Source organism: Camelus bactrianus, chromosome 8, assembly GCF_048773025.1.
Source record: "Camelus bactrianus isolate YW-2024 breed Bactrian camel chromosome 8, ASM4877302v1, whole genome shotgun sequence".
In the NCBI taxonomy this organism is placed as follows: domain Eukaryota; kingdom Metazoa; phylum Chordata; class Mammalia; order Artiodactyla; family Camelidae; genus Camelus; species Camelus bactrianus.
Genome location: NC_133546.1, coordinates 43939771 through 43960042, shown reverse-complemented (window position 1 = coordinate 43960042; position 20272 = coordinate 43939771). Strand labels below are relative to the sequence as shown.

Genomic DNA, 20272 nt, shown 5'->3' with positions numbered 1-20272 from the left:
CCTGAGTGGCTGAAATCTACGTATGGCTAAAGAGAAGAAGAAAAATAGCTGCTTAACAGGGACAACATTAGGAAACACTATGAGATGTTTTAAAGTCATGAAGTGAAAACAAAGCAACAAAAACCCCTTTAGTTTCTATAGTCACTTTCAGGAAAAAACATCTGAAGAAGTCAAGGCAAAATCACTGACATTTTTTAGTGTGCTTTTTTCCTATTTGTTTTCCCTGCCAGAGCTGCATCCTATTTACCAGTGTCTATACGTGCAGAAAAATGAAAACAGATCTTGCTTGCTGTAGGCCAGAAATGAGGTTTCCCTTTATCTGGCTAGCTCCTAGAAGGATGCTCCTAATAGAAGCACTCACTCACCAATGGCTTTAGTTTTTGTTGGTTTTGTTTTAAAGCATCCACCAAAAAAAAAATCTCTATGAAACAACATCAATATATTTTAAATTCTTCAACAAGGGATTTTTTTTTTTAAGCGACAAATACATACCTGGCAATTCTGAGCCAGATCCCTTTCATTATTAATGGTTTTTTTTCCATCCTTTTTTTTTTTATTCTGGTAAAATACACATCACATAAAATTACCATCTTAATCATTTTGTGTCATTATTAATGTTTTCAATAAAAATGAGCCTTAGGAATATAAAAAACCCTTTAAAACATTTATCCTTTTTAGGTATCACTGCAAATATGCTGCCTCATAAGTAGTGTTGTCAAAGGCATCACGCTTCATCCTCAGCATAAAGGTTTGCCCACTGCAGCTCCCATGGAGTTAAACAAGCACAATTCAGGTGCCTACTTGGTTTTATGAAAACACATTCTTCGTATGAAATGTAGCATAGATAAATTACATCCACATTTTTTTTGAGGGGGTAATTAGGTTTATTTATTTATTTGTTTGCTTTTAATTGGAGGTCCTAGGCATTGAACCTAGAACCTCATGCATGCTAAGCACCCACTCTACCACTGAGCTATACCCACCTCCTCCACAGATTATTTTTTGAAGTCTCATTTTATCCTCACATTTACCAACTCTTTGGATAAATATTATCTCAAACAGCAAAATGGCTTTGGTTAGCCCTCCTTTCTCTGCTCTGTCTTTTCTTTGAAGAGTAGGGGTAGATAAGGCCAGGATGTAAATAGAATTAAGAGGGAGCCTCAAGACTCCTAAATGAACAAAAAGAATCAATAGTCAGCTCTTTGAATAATCTGGAGTTGACATGTTAGAGGGTCAAGCCTGTAATTTTCAGCTGTAAAAACAGGTCTACTAAAGTAACAAGCAGCAAAAACAAAATAAAGTTCTGAAAAATGCTGTTACTTCTTCAGGCTCTGTTCAAAGATTTTACTCCAAAAATCCTATATATGTGTTTCATTAAGGCTCCTAACTACTAAACTCTAGTTACTCTCAATCGCAAAGCAAAATACAAATCAAAATACAAATACAAAATTCAAAACACATGTTAAAAGAACAGCACATTCTTTGAAGCTGCTCTTGAAGTTCTTGCTGTCCAGTTAAAGGAAGGTTTTGGTTTGGGTTTTTGTTTTTTTTGTTTTTTGTTTTTTTTTTTAAAGAAGAGTAAGAGGAGGAGCAAAAAGAAAAAGAATAATGCAGAAGAAGTTTTTAAAGATCAAGTAGCCAACTCAAGTTTAAAATTGAGTTCCATGTACACTGTATCTCAGAAGCACCCATTCTGGCATGTTCTAAATTATATGCCATCTCTAGCTGTGAATAATAGGTCAAGAGGCCAAGCCCAAGAAGGGCTGGCAATTACATACAAGACAATTATACCCCGGAGAATTTCTCTAGTATCCGCCAACAGAATGCAATTAGCTCACGTCTACACTAAAAATTGCTTTCAAAAAACACTGTTCAAAGATTGAATTTCTTTTTGCTATCCACTTACAATAAAATGTTTGTAGAGGTTTGACATCTTTTGACATAATTATATCAGTTGCAACACACATAATGTCCATTCAATTTTACAAAATACATTTTAATCAAAGCCACACATATTTTCTGAACTTTAAGAGCCTAGAGAGTCAAAATCACTGTTACAACAGTGAGAAACATGATACACTAGCAATCCCTTATCAAACATAAACCTGGCTCTGATTACTTTTTGTATTTGAGGCCAACGTAAGTAGTTTGCTCTGTCTGGAAATTTTAAATCAGTTGCCAAATGAAAATGGCACTCTTGATCCCATGCCAGGAGTAAGTTTCTTAGTCTCCTTTCCCAGGCTTGGTCAAAACCTTAGCACTACTCAACAGAAACTAAAATCTTGAAACCAATTTAAATATCTCTATCCTTGCCAAAACTTTGTATCTAGAGAGCCAACTCTATAAATAATGATGGGCAATCAGTAAGGTTAAAACTCAACCTTCAACTATCTAATCCTTGGTTTGCATTTAAAAAAAAAAAGCTTATGAGTTCATTCATTCTAATTATGAGATCAAATGAAAAAATCTGACCTTGCGATGCCCAAATTCATTCAAAATGGTTCCCAGTTTTCTAGTGCTGCTATATGGTTTTTGGGCAGCAACAGCTGGATGGGGGTCTCGCCAGTCGACGGACACTCGGTGATACCAAAGACGTTCACTCTCCAAAACGTGAGCTGATTTAACACTAGGATCAAAACAATGCACTTCACATCCATCGTTGGCCATGCCAACCTCAAAATGGGTATCATCACTTCCTAGCCTGTAAAGAAAGAGGGTGCAAGTCAACAACAGAAAAATATAATGGAGCAAAAGTGCTGGATAAACAAAAATGACAGTGTCAAGGCCAATTTTCTTAGTCACATCAAGCCTTTTCCTGCTTTAACATGTGGTTAGTTGCACACATTTAATAAACCTTCCTTCACAAAAGCGTTACAGCTAAAAGCTTCTTGATAAAAGAAGTAAATTATCTGCTAAATGCCAACCAGAGAATCACATGTTCAAACATATAGAAGCGTATCAAATTGACTTTCTAAAAAAGATACAAACTATAGTAGCAATGAAACAAAGACTATCTAGCCATCTTAAGAGATTTTTTTCAGAATGTGTAAGAAATGTAAGTCCCAGGATCAGTTCCTTTAGTGAGAGGTGCATTCTACTAATGAAGTAATTGGTCTCCATTGTAATGGCCACAGTGCTGTGCATGCAATTTGACTTAAAGACAACAGCTGTTTTTTTTTTTTTTTTTTTTTTTTTGGAAATGGAGCATATTTTAAAACAGCACAGTTAAAGAAGAAAGGCAGTTGTATGTGGTTCTACTGGATCTGGTACTCGAGAGACAAAAGAGGTACATCACCTAACTTCACATAAACGGGAAGAAATTATGAATTAATTGTGCTTAAGCACCCAGTAGGTAACACATATTGTGGAACATTCACATACTTACAAATTTTTTATTTACTCAGGAATATTCCTTACTTACTGATGTAAGTTTCATTACTTTGATTAAAGCATCATTTTGAATGAAAAACATGAAATTAACCAAGAGAGGACAATTTTTTTAAAAGATCATTATGACTTTTCTGCCCAAAACACTATAATTAGATATGATTTAAGATACCAAAATCCCATAGAGTATCTATAATGCACTGGCCAAACCTGAACCCAGCGCAGAAATGCTTCATTATATTAGACTCTAGTATTTCAGACTGTTTTATAATTTGGAAATGTATGAGCTCATTAAGTAATAATCTAAGTCTTCAGTACAAAGATCTTCCACCTAGACACTCTTAATACTCTATTTGCCTTGTTCTTTCCCTTCACTCCCATTACATTGCTCTTTTTCTCACTGGACCCATGTCATGTCAACCTTCTGCTATCCCTCAGCTAAAATTCTCTTAACACTTTTAGCTAGGAAAAAGATTCAGCACTCTTCTCATAAATGCTCCCATTCCTTCTACCCAAGAGATCCTGATTCCTATTTTCAACCTCCTATTGAACCCACACAGCTCAGACCATTGTATTCTCTATCCTAGCTTTCCTCAATTTGTTCATTATTTAATCTGGTATTGCAGGTTAAATTGCTGGCCCTAATTCTTCACCCCTTTATCCACATTACTGCCGTGGTCATCATAGATGAGGTGTCCTTCCCTGCCTCTTGACTTTTCAGCTTGGCCATGTGACTTGCTTTTTGGAAGGAAGGAACATGATGCCAGTCCTAATCCTGTGGCTTTCAGTTAGGTTCAGTTCACTCTCTTGTACCATTATCGTGATAAAAATTTACCCTGGAAAGTTTGCTGGTCTCAGAAAAATAAAAGACGGGAGAAGCAGAGGTGCCCCAGCCAATCCACTGGCCTTCTGTGAAACACAGAATTGCCCTTAGCCACCTCAGCCTGAAGTAAAGTCTCCCAGCTGAGCCTGGCCTGGATCAACTGAAGCCCAGCCAATCTGCAGACTTATAAGAAATAAAAAATAATGGTTTTAAGTTATTGATCTTTAGAGTGACTTGTTACACAGCAATAGCTAACTGATAAAACTCACATTAAATATAAATCCAAGAGTTGCAGTAGACACTAAAAAGCATTTTTTTTGTAGACAGATTTCTTTCTATGTAGATCAGAATGCTATAGAATTTACCTGTCCCAAGGGATCTTTTCACTTCATTGAATTTACTGAAACTTTATTGAGCAAACCAGTGTTATCGTAGATAACCCATTGGAAAACATCAGTTTTGTAGCTTTACTAAGAGTACAAACCACTATGTCAAAAAAGTACTCATTAAATATAATTTGTATATAAATTTTCAAGAGTAAAGAAAGGTGAATAATATCTTTCTCTGTGAATTTTCAGAATATTGTCTCAAGAAAAGATTTTCCACTGTAAAATATATACGTATTTTAATCAAGACTTCAAAAAAAATTCTAGAATTAACCACATACAGTTGTATAACTAATTTTTTAGTAAGACACTTTACTATATATTGATGTATTTTCAACTTAAACTAGTTTCTTGCAATTAAAAAATAACAAATACACTTATAAAAAGTTCAAGTTGTAAGTACATAAAATGAAAAGTAAAAGTTTCTTACCACTAGAAATTTAGCCATTAATTTCCAGATATAATCACAGTTAGCAGTTTTTTGTGTATCCTTCCAGAAATTTTCTATGTATGATCAAGTGTTCTCTACTAAAAATATCATTAAAAAAATTTATATATATATATATTCATTAATCATTAGATGGTGATGAGCTACTTTGTATGATACACTAAATAATATGAAACTATTGAAATTTGTAAAATTTTTGGTTAACTTATGTTACTTTTACTGAATAAAATTCACTTAATCTAAATATGTAATATGCACTGTATTGGCAAGTAATCAACTACATTTATTTAGTCAATGTCCATAATTCTTATTTTCATTTATTTAAAATGGTACTTCCTCATGCTTAGTTTAAATTAGTCATTTGTGGTAGGTGTAAAAAGCAAGAGGAAGAACAAATGTAATATACATAGGTGTTGCAAAAGTGGCCCAAAGTGTTAAAATCAGGAGTCAAATCCAATCTAAGTAGTTCCAAAGCAAGTACTCTTTACACACTTCCTCACAGCAAATGAGTACAAGACACAGCATCATAGAAGGAATATGTGTAATCTTGAGAATCTAGGAAATCATCAGCTACTAGACAGTAAAGCTCCATGAAGAAAAGGGCTGTGTCAATCTTGCTTATTTCTGAATCCCTAGTGCCAAGTAGATAGATGAATAATGACAGACAAATCCACAAAATGTTGCCTTCTAAGTGAAATAAAACCATTAGGTAGAGTCTGAAATTCCCAGAATATACAGTACAATATCCAACATGGCATGGGATGGGCTACATTTCACTGAATTATTCATGTATATAGACAAATATTTATAGAGCACACTATATGTTCAAGGCACTACACTAGACACCAGAGGCAGACAGATAAATTAAATATGATCCTTGATCTGAAGAATCTCATAAATAGTAAAGAAGAAAGATTTTTGAACAAATAACTATAATAAAATAGCTAAAACTAAAATTATTATTTATAACAAAAATGTATTACATCTGTAAGGAAACCATTTTTTGCTCTTATTTAATCAGAAGGAGAATTCACTATAGAAAATTTTATAGACTTTTTTTTATAAGATTATATACATATATATTTATTTATAAACATAGATCATATGGCTTCTACTTCAAGGTCTAAGATAGTTTTTCCAGTTCCTGCCATCACATCTGCATTCCAGCCATTAGGAAAGTAAAAGGGGAGGGGAGATTCACATCTTTTCCTCTTAGGAGCATGGTCTAGAAATTGCACATATCACTTGCACTCACATCACATTACTCAAAGCCAGTCATATGGTCACTTGTAGGTACAAGGAAGGCTATAATATACAGTCTTCTGCAAGGTGGCCATGTGCCCTGCTAAACTCAGCAGTTCTGTTACCAAAGACAAATGGAAGAACAAATACTGGCAGATAACTTGCAGTTCCTGCTACAATCCATTTCTGAAATAGTTAAGCAGTTAATACGTATATTCAAAGGTATAAGCCTTCATAAAAACTGTAACCTATCCCTCTATATGGGGGAGAGAGAAAATTATATAAATCACACTTACAAGTATTATTCTGCTTATGTTAATACAATGGTTTGCAATTGCAATAAACTTTTCAGCATAGAAGGGCATCAAATCTGAGGGATTTGTTGAAGAAATAGTAAGGGGAAGGCTTATAGAACTAAATTTCCAAAGGTAATAGAATAACAGAGTCAGTAACCATCTTGGCCCTCCTCTCCAGAAGTCTGAGAGAGCAACAATCAGGATCCCTAAGTGTGGCAGTGCAGGTTGTGCACTAAACAACTCCAGGGGGCACAACTCACATCATAGTCACCATAATGATAATTATTCAGCAGATGGCAGTAAAGTTTCTTGAGGGAAGAGATGCCTTTTCCCAAGTTGTATAAAAGTGTACCTTGGACTGACTACATTGCTAGCAATTGCATGTCCTTTAATGCTACTGAAGGGTAGAAGGGATGGAAGAGTCACTGTTCAAGTCCTTGGTTATTCTTTTAAAAATATTCCTAAGAGTATTAAGGTGACTGTCCATTATGTTCCCTAGGAATCAAAAACTCAGAGTATAAATGCATGAAGAGATGTTCAAGATTATTGGTCAGTAGAAACAAAACCATAATGTGATACCACTTTACATCCACTAGAATAGCTATAATCAAAAAGACCAATACATGTTGGTGACAATATGGAGAAATTGGAACCCTCATACATTGCTAGTGGGAAAGTAAAATGGTATATAACCAAGATAAATGAATATATATATCCACACAAAAACTTGTATATGAACATTCAAAGCAATATTATTTATAATAGCCAAAAGATGGAAACAACCCAAATGTCTATCAACTGATGAATGGATAAATAAAATGTGGTATATCCATACAATGGAATATTATTTGGCAGTAAAAAGAATGAAGTACGGATACATATTACAAAATGAATCAATCTTGAAAACATTATGCTAAATTTTTAAAAAGCCAGTCAAAAGGCCACATATTGTATGTTTCCATTTATCTGATATGTCCAAAATAGGTGAATCTATACAGACAGAAAGTAGATTAGTGGTTCTTTAGGACTAGGGGATGAAGAAGAGAAAGAAGGTTGGAGGGAAATAGGAGTGACTGCTACTGGGTACCAGTCTTCTTTCTTGGGGTGATGGAAATGTTCTAAAATTGACTGCGGTGACTAGAAACCATTGAATAGTACACTTTAAATAAGTGAATTGTGTGGTATGTGAATTATATCTCAAGAAATCTGCTTAAAAAACTAATAAAATAAAATAAAATCAGAGTAGATACAGGGAAAGATTTTTAACTCTCACCATTGAAGGCAGAAAAGTTGGAAGAAGTAAGACAATTAGTGTTTTCCCCAGAAGTTTCTGTTGTCCATTCCTCATCCCAGCAGGAACCAGAGAATCTGGCGAAATAATTATCTAGATCTGTAAACTGCCAATTACTGGAGAGGGAGAAATAGGTTTTCCAAAGCAATGACATTGAATAGTGGATAAAAGTATTTTATATTTATTAATTTTTATTAAATAACATTGCCTGAAATGCCAAGATTTCATCTAAAACATATATTCTCAGTAGGGTTGATATCACCCATAAGGGGACAAAAATTGATTCTTAAGGGCAAAGAAAAGCTTTCTGTTTTACATCTAAAGTATAGATACAGATGTTACATAAATATACAATGTATCTAGGGTATTAAAATTTCATGGGGAGGATGATTAGGGAAAAAAAGGGTCCTTGGGTCCCTGGTTTTCTGATCCCTCATTCATATAAAATATGAGCTTCTGCCATGCTAATGAAACTATTACAAGATGAAAATTTTTGGCTCTGGAGCTCCCATTCCTCTGAAATGCTCACAGCAACCAGAAGTTCCAGATTTTCTGTATAAGATATTGTTGCCTAACTATGTATCACGTATCAAATTTTCTTCTGTCTTACACTGAGAATTTATGTCTTGAAACCAAATGGTGCAACATACCAGAGAACTAAAGAGATTAAAAACATTTAATGATATATTATCTCTTCTCAGGTTTTCTCTTCCACTCCTATTCCTACCACTGAAATATAATCATTGACATGAAAGATAAAAAGGTGATTTTTCCCAATTCACTTTAGCTACTACCCTCATCCCCACAGCACCTCCCCACCATCACCCTTCCACCTCACACACTACGAGCAGACTTGCAGGGCAGGCCCTGTCTGCAGTCATGGGGTAGACAATGTTATCATGGGAACCCACAGCCTCTCTTCACTTCTCTTCTCTTTCCCCTTCTCCATAACATAACCTTCCTTTTCAGTGCCTTCTCCTATCTTAATTGGTCTATTCTATCCCCATTTCAAAACTAAAATGGATCTTTTTTAAATTTTCAACTGAACTTTACCCAGAGTGCACTCTCCCAGAAAAGTGTCTTTTACATTAACTGTGGAACAAAAAGCTTTGACTCCTAGTAAAGAAATTTCAAACATCAGAGAGAAGGTGGAGGTGATACCTGCTTCAGTTCTAGGAGAGCATTCAACCTCTACCTTTTGATCTGTATCACTCCCAGAAGGTCACCCCCAGTTGCAGCTGCATCCATCACAGGATAGGGATGGCTGGACAAAGGAATAGCAGTGGCATGGTCCTGCTGCTGCCACAACCCTGGGGCTTGGAGCACATACTGCCTGGATGGAGGGACCACACTTACCACCTGCCCTCCCCTCCTACCTCACAACTATCCCAACACTCTCAAATGCTTACGCCTCATTTCAGGACCACCACTTCTGGTCTGGGTCTCTTTCTTCCCTCAGCATCAACTGAGATGTTGTCAGTCAGCTATTTACCTGCCCCCGAAGCAAGCAATTCATCTGAGAAGCAGGGAATGCTTGTCTGGATTCTCAATCCTGAGTAACAGTGCAACCAACATAAACATCCACAATCCAACGCACCCTTTTTTAGGGCATAAGAAATATTGTCTTCAGTTTCCAGTTTTCAATTAAGCATTGTCAGGTTTTGAATCAAATGTTGGTCCTTAAAATCTATTCATTTCTTTTCCCAGTGGAACTCAGCTGTTCCTATCTGCTCTTTACAAAGTTGATTTTGAACAGTGAACATTTAAATTAAAATAAGAAACTACCTTTTTACATGTAATAATCTGAAATCTTATAGCAGAACCAATTTATCTAATGGCTCTGAAGTATAAGGAAAGCAAAAAGGAATTTGAAAGATTTTCCCCAAAACAGTCCTCCCAGTTCTGTTTTACTCAGTTATATGCTTTAAATGAAATTATTCCAGGGTGTAAAATATTAAGCAAAACATAAAGGCAGTTTGGAGCAAGAAATTAGGACCAAGCTGAGATCTCTAATTTGCATTTAGTATTATGCAATTATTTTTATGACCTGGTTTCATACATTTTTAATATGACATAAAATAAACTCTACTGTCACAACTTCCTATTCTTCTTACAATTTTGCAGTATGGCTGGTGGGCTCCCAGAAAAAGAGCTCTGTTTTAATCAACTGGCTGAGCAACTCATTTCCTAATCCACAGCCTCCTAGTTTAAATCAAGACAGAACCAGCTTCCCTCCTTCGTCTCCTTATCTCATGCAATAGTTTATGGAGCAAATGTGTACTGAGTACCTACTGTGTATCACACTCCACTGATATACACCATGGCTCTTCATTTAGTTCACAGAAGAATATTTCCATTATCCTGAAACTGTTACTTGAACTGCTTGTGTGTGTGTGTGTGTTTAATCCATGCTGATTATAACTATGAATTCTTGTTTGATAAAGTTTGACAGCGATGGTGGATGCATCAGCCCTTTTGGGTGGGCCTCCACAACACCCAAACGTCTGCCCCGAACCCTTATCATCTAGGATTCCAGTTGGCAATTGTCACTCCTGATTCTGAACATAAACTGCAGAGGAGATGAAACCTATTCATGAGGAAAAAGCAGATGATACTTGCGAAGGTCCTCAATATTTTGTAAAGGACTCCAGGCATCTTTCCTGAGAATCTAACCACACAACTTCTACAGAGGCTACAGAACAGGGTATTGCAAACACGAATAACTCTATCTTGCCTTTTTTTGAGACATACATAATTTGTAAGTTTTCAGGACTGCTTACATGTGTACTGGTGTATTTGGTGAGATAATCTCATTATGTTACATTCGCCCTTTTACAAAAAAAACTCTCTAAATCTAAATTGTATACTTAGGTCATTTTCAGCCTGAATAACTGAATATCAATACTTCGCAGTTTTGATAAAATCTCATTGTTTCCATAGGAGTTCCCTCTTCTTTCTTTTTTAGTGTAAAACTATACACAGATTTACCGTTGGCATAAAACATAAAAATCAAACAGCAGCCATTTGTCTTGGGTCACTCATCATAACTGCATATAAAATTTCTAATATACTCACTGTTCTTTTCTATTTCTAATAAGAATGCTCTAATTCCAGCTAGAAATCATTGGCTTCAGCAAGAAGATCATCATTATGTTGAAAATGGAATGGAAGTAGCCAACTTACTACTAGCAGAATGGAAGAGAGAGTGGCCCTGGCCACTCTGGTGAGCTGCAGGTGCCCACAGTTACATAGCAGACAGATGGGTCTAAAACGATGGCAGGAGAAGCAGCAGAGCACCTGTTATACCTACCAGCATTCATAATTTGTGTTGTTGACAAAGCCTTGGCTGCCTGCAGGATCTTTTTTTTCCCCCTGCTATAAAACGTACTTACCCTAAGGAATAGAGGCGGCACTGCTTGTTGCGGATTTGATGAGCTAAGCCAAACCTGTCATCAAGACAGACCGACCAGGGCTTTTTTGCAGGGCTGGAGTCAGTGGCTAGGCTGTCTGTACTCATGTGATCGCATGCAATCTGTAAAGATTGGAAATCAATGTGAAAAATTTAAAGCACTGGATGATAGATGGCAGGTAGAGACTTACTGCTTCCCTAGTCCCTGAAAACCATAACAGAAGAGTTATGTCCTTCACTGCTAACTACTCCCCTCCCCAGAGAAATACAAGACTGCTGTGAAATATCTGGAGGAATTCCAAATACCAGATCATAGGTAACCTCGTGGAGACTAGAAGCAGGTTTGAAGGGAAGTTAAGAACTTCTATAGCCATATGCACACGTGTACTGGGAGAACAAATCAGGAGTAAGGATACAGGGATGAGGGGTCACGACAGGCTTTGCAAAAGTATGTTAGTCCTGGAGGAGGAACAGAACTGAGACCAAGAAGGGATTTCCAGACATGAAGAACAGTGCTCCCAAACCACAGATGTCTATTACCCACAGCGTTCTTACCAGAAGTTGTGAGATAACGACCAAAGGAATAGATCTTAGAAGGATTCAAGATTAATCTATTTCTTATCACAGGCAGATACAGTGGGGCCACTATGGCCCAAAAAGGTAACGTGCTAACCAAGGTAAACAGCTGATCAGGGGTCAAGTGAGAATAATACATAGTCCCTGCTAGCAAGACAGTACTCTGTGATACACTGTTCTAATGAGCTTCCTCCTGTAGGGGAGGGCAAGAGCCCCAGCCAGGAAGGAAGCTCTTCCTGAGCTAGCCAAAGCACCTCTCTTAACTCATCCAACAAAATTAGATAAGAAAACCAAAGGGAACATGTATCTAAGCCAAGCAAGTCTTTAACTTCAAATGCACTTTAAGTAAATATACTTGGTGAGGAATTCTGATTTGTGCTTAAGGCTGACACAGTGTGCACGGCTGAGGCTGCTGGAACCAAAGAAAACAAGTTTTGTGGCCAACGTATTTATCTTACTGAGCAACAGTACTTCCCTCTAATTCCTCAAAACTCTCATAGCCATCATGATGCACCATAAATCATGCAAAAGCTCTTGCTGTCACATCACAGACAACAGACCACTCCAGATGCAAAGGATGTTTTGAGGTTCACTGCCTTAGTTCATTGAAAAACATAACAGCAAACAATTTTCTTCTTAAGAAGATATTCTAGACTTGCCCAATCCTATTATTTAAGTCATTTTCCAAAATGTTAATCTGAAAAGAGCATATTATTTGTAACCAGCATCTCCCTTATTCTGGCTGTAGTCTAGGGCTGGCCTGGCAAGTTCACCCCAGCACTATCAGTGACTGAGTCTTTTGCTAGAATACAGACATTTTATGGGAAAGCTTAAAAAGTGAAATCCTATATATTTACTTATTCTATTCCCTTGATGAACTAAAAATTTACATTTCAAGGCAAGACAACAGAAATGTAAACACAAAATTTTATGACCAACCACTTGCCTTGTATGTGCAGACATCTTTGGTGAACTTTATGTATATACAATATTAATATATCATTTCCCTTAAAGGTAGTGACTGGTGCAGAACAGACTGGGTCAGGTAACCTGGGGAGATACTGGGCCTCACTTAAGGGAAGTTCTTAGCTTAAATACTTACTTAGAACCTTATTAATGTTACTAGTCATACTACCTGTATTCTGCCTCTCTTATAGGATTATTGTTTCTTGTATTACCAAATGTGTGACTGAGCCTCCAATAAAATTAATGATTAGGCGACTTGAAACGATTGACCAAATACATAGTTCTATAAGATCAGTGATTGTAATAGTGTAAATTTACATATGGAAACAAGCAACAAGAGGGAACCATTTCCTGGACCATAACAGACTAGGAAGATAGGCAATCCAGAGGATTCTGACTACTGTTAACAGGGTCTAATCCAGTAATAGCACATTGAGTGGCCTATCAATTAAATCCTCGCCTGACCTGGGGATGAGAATTCCTGGCACCATGGGACAAAGTGGTCACAAAATGCCTCCCAAACCTTGGTCAAAATTAAGACCCAAAGGGAGGGGATTGTAAAATAAAGAATGTTCCCCAACATCCAGTTCTACAAGAATCAAGTCATTAGCTACTGCAGTTGCTCACCTACAATACAGCCTGAAAGGAATTCAGGGCAAAAATCAGGATGAGGCATTTTGCGCTCTGAGAAAACTGGCAGAACTGGCCCTCAGACAGTCAGAGATTTTCAGGAGAAAATTTATGAACCCAGGTTCTTGCATCTTCCCATACTTAGAAAAGCTCTAAAGCCATTAACTAAGATATCTGCTCCTCACTATTAATAGTAACTTTCTACCAAGATGTGTGATTGATTGCACAGTCTCCTTCGTCAAAATCACGTATCTACTTGCTTGTCCCCTTACCTCCTTGGATCAGTCCTCAGAGCTCTCTTAGGAACTGTCTCCCAGGTTATAATCCTAAATTTGGCTCAAATAAAATTTCCCATTTCTTTCTCAGATTGACTGTTGATTAATTTTTGTTGACATCCTCAATCCAGTATCTTTCTATTTGTCTACCCACAACCACTGTTGAAAGGAAAAAATAATAATAGAAAATGGAACTGAATCTTCTCTCAAGCAATTAGTACAGAATTCATTTATTAACTGGATTTGTCAACATGTTAATTTGTATAATTCATTTCCTACTATTCTCCCACAGATTAATGGAAATTGTTTCTCTGCCTGCCTGCTTCTTGTCCCCACCCACCCAAAGGAAAAGTTGCTAATCTAATTAGTCAAAGCTCAGTGTTCATCAAGCTTGTTTTTCACTAGTAGGTGAGTTAAAATGCCTTAAAACTTTGTTGGCACTCGGTTCCATGCCCTGTCTCCTGAAAGCAGTTAGTTAAGCCAGGGCAGTTCGGTGGATCCCAAAGACATGCCTGGATCTCTTAAGCCTGAGTCATTTGTTCTAGGGCAGCTTCCTGGGGTATTTTTATTAAAATGGTATGATAATTCCCATTTGTTATTGTTCTTTGTATGCACTCTCCCTAAGAACCTCCCAAAAGTCAGATGAGGAGATGGACTGTCACAGGTTCTTGTTCATAATTGCCTCCAACACCGTTTAAACCTAACTCCAGCCTCTCCTACCGTGTTTCTCAAGGTGGGCCCACAGACATTCCGATGGATGTGGGAGTACTTAAAAATGCAAGTTCTTAGTCCCACTCCATATCTATAAAATCAGATTCTGTGAGGCAGATGCACGTGAACGTGTACTTTAATAAGCTCCCCCAGGTGATTCTTTCACAGGTGGGCCTATGAATTTCCTGGACACCTTCTGTAAAGCCCCACTGGAATGTTCAAGCCCATCCTCATCTGTGCCTTAGCAAATTAAGGGAAGAGGCTATGCTGGGCCAGAGCTTTCAACTACAAACAGCAGTCCCTCCAACCCCACCCCTAACAAAGAGCCAGAGGCAGTCCCTACAATTAGGTCTAGACCCCAAGAGTCAGGTTAGTGTTAAGAGTCAAGATTCAGGGCTTTGAGGTTCAACTGCTCCTCCTTTATGAACCCGGGGGAGTGCAGTTTTATTCTATTAAAGACGCTTCAAGCACTTCTTCCTCCACAGGTTTTGTCTTGCACAGATATATCCCTATTGGAAAACTATTCTTTTCCATTCAATCTCTCCTATGTCCCCCTTTCCTCTCCTAGTTCAAAACTACACACAGGAGTTTTTCCATTTTAACCATTTATTAACCAACTCATTGATAGACATTAGCTTTTGAAAACAACTAGGAGTACTCAGTAAAATTCATCTCTTAAAAATTAATTAAATATTGATTTTTTCAAACTTAGTTAAGATTTATGGTCAGGGCCTCAATAAACTCTCTTGCAAGCAAAATCAACTCCTAGCTAAGCTCTAACTCAGGTAATTATGTTTTTTTCTTTCTATCTAATTCTCCTTGTAATTTTTAGCTATATAAAGAGAATTAGCCCTGAACAAAAGAAAACAGACTCCAGGAAAAAAAAATGTTTTCTGAAATGCTTTTTAGTTATTTAATTTGAAGGGATCCAATTTGTATTCATTTCATTTTGTATCCCAAAAGCCTGAATAGCATTTCTGCCAATCCATAAGTAGAATCTGGCAAAGGGAGCTCTTAAAATTTGGGGACTTTTGGCAAGAGTCACTTCAATAATCAAACTGTATGTTTACATAATACATTATTTTAAAAAGTAAAATATCAAGGAAAGAGTTATATTTTTGTTGCTTTTATCCCAATTTGTGTGTGTGTATGTATGTGTGTAATAAATATGATAGATACTATTGTTATAAATTTGTGAAATCTGACCCTCCAGATCCCTGGATTCTTATGTTATTCTTACAAATAGATGGGTAGATGATTAGATAGACAGACAGACAGACTGAATTTAAAACACTTTTTCTTTTTAGAACAACTGTTGCTTAGATTAATTTTGTACTGCAAGCCATGCTTCCTGAAGGCATATGGTTTGGGGGTTGCCATAAAAAGCTAGATCTGGAGACTTCCTTTAGAACAGAGCACTGTGTTTCTGATTTAACCATTTCTTGTCAGCAGCACACAGTGTATCCCTACTCCAGAACTCAAGAGATATAATCACAGGCTTTCACATTAGAAAACAATACCTAGTAAAATTGAGCTTGATATTCTGCCCTTTGTACCCAAATACTATATCCTCTGATGTTTCATTAAAAATGCAGGGCCCCAACCATGTCATCAGGGTTGCCACAATGCAAAAGTCCAGGGGTGCCAGGCCCAGAACAGTCTAATGCCACACTGTCCCATGCTCTGTGCTTCTGTTCCCGAGCTCCCTTGGCCTGGTGGACACCCATCTGTTCTCCCTGTTAGAGAATACACAGCTCTCTTGCATCCTAGCTGTTTATCAGTGTGTGTGTGTGGAGAGGGTGTATTTAATTCAGGTTTGACATCTCAGTCAGTGCCCAGCCCAATGTCAGCCACAGAGCAAGTGCTCAACAAATACCCACTGAACTGAGGAATGAATAAATCAATGATGAACATATCAAATGCTGGGCCTTGCTTTACAAGCTTAAACACAGATTTGAAGGAAATTTTTAAAATTTTAAAAAGCAGCATAAGAGGATAGAGGTGGAATTTGCTTAAGTATCTACAGAAGTTTTTTTTTTTTTCTTGCCCATTATGACTCACTATTGCTAACTGTGAAAATTTTAGGTAATAGTGACTCTAATATTCTGCCAGTTTTGTAGGCTTTCATTGTCAAGATGAGTTCTAAATGAGGCACAAGCACCCCAAGCAGCCAAAAAGCTCTGCATTACATAGAAAGGGGGAGGAAGCACTGGTTAGTAGGATTCTGATTAAGAACCAGTTAGTGTCATCTCTGACAAGCTCCCACCTGCTGGCCTCCTAGTGACCTGGAAGTACACAAAAGCATAGGACTGTAGTGGGTAGAATGACCTCTGATGACAAAACCATCATGAGGTCTGGAACTTTATCTCATTCCTTTGTATAGGGGAGCTTCAACAGCCAAATCTCTATTATTATACTCATCAAGCTGAACAATAATTATATGTCCATTTATCTACCTTCCCAACTAGCCTGTTGGTCACTTGAGGGCAGAGACTGTATCTCCAGGGCCTAGCACAGTTCCTGGCACATAGTAGGATGCTCAGAAATACTTGGTTAATAACAATTCTGCACTAGTCTCAGCTCAGTACAAGCTCATGGAATTAGGAGGATCTTGGAAATAATTTGATGCAATCTCTTCCTATTCAAGATCAGAACAGCCAGAACCAGAGAAGCAAAATAAATTGCCCAGGGTCACAACGTCAAACTACATCATAGGATGCTTTTTTTTTTTTTTTAAGAATTTTTTTCTTCTCAGTCCATAATTCATGGGGAAACTCCAAGAGGGGCTTGAAATGACCCTTTCATGCCTCAAGAGCTTCTTCTAAGTTAAAACGCCTTTTATGAGTTACAGAACATGAACCTGAAATACATATAAAATGGAATTTGGAGGCTTTTACATAGTCAGTTTATTGGGGGGGAGGGGTGAAGCCCACAATTCTCAAATTCAACTCATAAATTTAACATCTCTCATTTTTCTCTGGGGCTTTTAACGGCTTCTTAAAGTCACAGTTAAGAGATCCAGTGTCTCATTCTTCACGTAAAACCAAACTATGAAATTAAAATTTCAGTGTTTTAATTCAGTCTGTGTAAGTCCACCAAATTAATTTGCAGCAGCAAAATAAGATGAAATTATGTAAAGCACAGGGACCAATTTATCATCCCATTACTCATGATGAATTCAACAAGCTTTTACTTCTACATCTAGATGACAAATATTAAAATCCCTGGTTGTCTAACCACATCATATGAGAAATGGGACTTTCTTTTACCCCTAAACTAGCCTTCTAAAAATTTAGAAATATATGCTCTCCCATGGATGAAAAATGAGCTTGGCTGCCAGTGAGGTTTGGGAGGGGGCGTGGCATGCCAAGAGCCAGTGTGCTGAAGGGAAAGCAAAAGAACCAGGGATCCAGTGCCACACCAGCTCTACTGTGCAGCTTCCCGGGGTGGGGGGTGGGGGGTGTCTGTGCACGCCTCACAGGCAGTCTGAGTTTCTAATTTACTAACACCTCTCAGTTCAGGGCGAAGTTTCCCTAAGGCCTTGATTTCCTCCTCTGTCTCTCTGTCCCCAGGATCAGGCTACTTGAGAATGGAACCTCCTGATTAATGTGTCAAGAGCCATAGATGCTCCTTAATGGACGGTCTCTGCCTGCTCGGGGCGCTGGGCAGGAGCTGCCACAGTGTGTTAAGTCACTAATGAAGGCCAGTGCTCAGTAATGATTTAAAGTGCCCTGAGAATAGAGAGCCTTAGGATTCATTAGCTCTCCTCTGACTGCCTGCAAAGTCTCCTCTGCTCTCTGGCCTAACACACCCCTGCCTGCCAAGCTTCTGTGGCAGAAAAGTGAAAAGGCAGATTTCTCCAAATACACAACGGAATTTGAACCTCCAGATGATGATTTTGGTTTGTGACACACTGGACTGCCTACTCATGGGCACGAATCTGTCACTTCAAATGGCTTTCCAAAGCAATTTTCTAAAGTAGATCTTTAAAACACATTGGGATGAATCATTAAAACATCTCAGGATGATGATACTCCTGGAAGGGAGAAGATGCCGAAGCCGAAGCAGATGGAAGGCATCTTTTATCTGCCTCTAAGTGAGTGGATACATTTAAGAAGCAAGGCCTCAGAGACTGCCCCTATCAGGTTGCTGTCAGGAGGCCCTGAGAATCTCCACAGCCCCTCACTGCCCCTTCCTTAAAAGGGGCAATTAGCATCTTTTACAGAGTCTCCAAACCCACTTGCACCAGAAACTCAACCTGAGTGGTGCTGATGTATCTCAGGAACCTCAAGGCTTCTTCATCCAGTGACCGAGCAGGGCCTGCCCAAGGTTGGAGATCTATATGCCACCGGGGACCCTGTGAGGAGAAAACACAGGTCATTGCATAAGGGATCAGGCGCTTGGGGTGGGGATAGGAAGGACGCAAAGTATCAGTGAGGCAAGACTGATAGCCGCCTGCAAAATAAGCACGGCTGCACTCAGGCGGCAGGGAGCTGGTTCTGAGCTGCTGTTGTTAAGGTGACATCAGTCACAGGGAGACAAATGAGGCCTGAGAATGCCCAGCTACCAGGTGAAGCAGGAGACTGCAAAGGCCAGAGGGGATGTCTGTCTCAAGCTTCTGATCAAAGGCAAACTCCAGCTGACCCCATTGGGCTCTCTCAACTGTGGCTTTATACTACCCTGTGCCACTCCCCATTGAGAAGCAAACCTTCCCTGTCTCCTACAGTTTCCAAGGCTTAGAGCTTCAGATATAGAGGCCTCCTAAGGGCCAGTTTTGTTTTCATGGCACCATAATGCCTGAATCCTCATGGGGCTTGGGCATCTTCCCACCACAGACACAGGGAGAGGGGGGAGGGCACCACCCAGTGTCCAGACCTCAGTGCACCTGGTGTCTGGACCATGCATGTGCCAGTAGACCCTGGAGCTGTCCCCACCAGGACCAGCCAAGGGTGGACTTCTAGCACTGTGAGGCAGTCTCCACCTTTCAGCAGAGGACATGAGGGGATCCCAGGAGAAGAGTGAACAGAGATGAGCCCTAAGCCCCCTTTTGCAGCAAAGGTGGGGTGGATGAAACGTTGGGGGAAGGTAGTGATGATCTAGAAGAAACAAAAATGGGGACCCCCTCCAGTCAAAAGGAAGCACTAGTCATGAAGTCCTTGCTGGAGCTCAAGCTCCCCACCTATAGTTGTCACCACCTGGAAACCTCCCAGAGGCTGACTGTGATCAGAGTGTAGGGTGGAGAACGGTGGGGGCTGGGCAAGGAGAAGCCCCAGCAGCTGGCAGGGTGAACGTCTAGCATCAGGAAAGTCTTGGCACAGGGGTTCCTGCAGAGTGGTTGGGATTGGCCCCAACCACTAAATTCCATTTTATGGTGAGGATGGGGTCAGGGGAGGGTTCTGAGGAAAAATAAAGGGACTATTCATGTACACACATTGTTCTCTAGTCAGGTATTGCAATGGTCTGAATGGGTGTCCCCCCTCAAATTCCTATGTTGAAATCCTGATGCCTAATGTGATGGCATTATGAGGTGGGGCCTTTGGGAGGTGCTTAGGTCATGAGGGTGGAGCCTTCATGAATGGGATTAGTGCTCTTTTAAAAGAGACCCCACAGAGTTCCCTAGGCCCTACCATCACGTGAGGACATGGCGAGAAGGCCACCATCTGCAGCCTGAACGAGGGCCTTCACCAGAACTCAACCTTGTTGGCACTCTGATATTGGACTTCCAGCCTCTAGAACTTTGAGCAATAAATTTCCTTTGTTTATAAGCCACCCCATCTGTGTTATTTTGTTATCCAGAACAGACTAAGACAGGTATCATGCAAGAATTATCTG

The 20272-nt window shown here is 38.8% G+C and overlaps 1 protein-coding gene across 2 annotated transcripts in view; it reads right to left on the bottom strand.

Annotated features, from left to right (window-relative positions):
- METTL24 (methyltransferase like 24) overlaps positions 1-20272 on the bottom strand; it is a 98610-nt gene that overhangs the window by 45128 nt on the left and 33210 nt on the right. For both annotated transcript variants that reach the window (XM_074368494.1, XM_074368493.1), the window contains exons 2-4: positions 18699-18797; positions 11266-11405; positions 2473-2701 (exon numbers count right to left, since the gene is read on the bottom strand). In XM_074368494.1, the coding sequence (XP_074224595.1) occupies positions 2473-2701; positions 11266-11405; positions 18699-18797 (468 nt within the window). The remainder of the gene's footprint in view (positions 1-2472; positions 2702-11265; positions 11406-18698; positions 18798-20272) is intronic.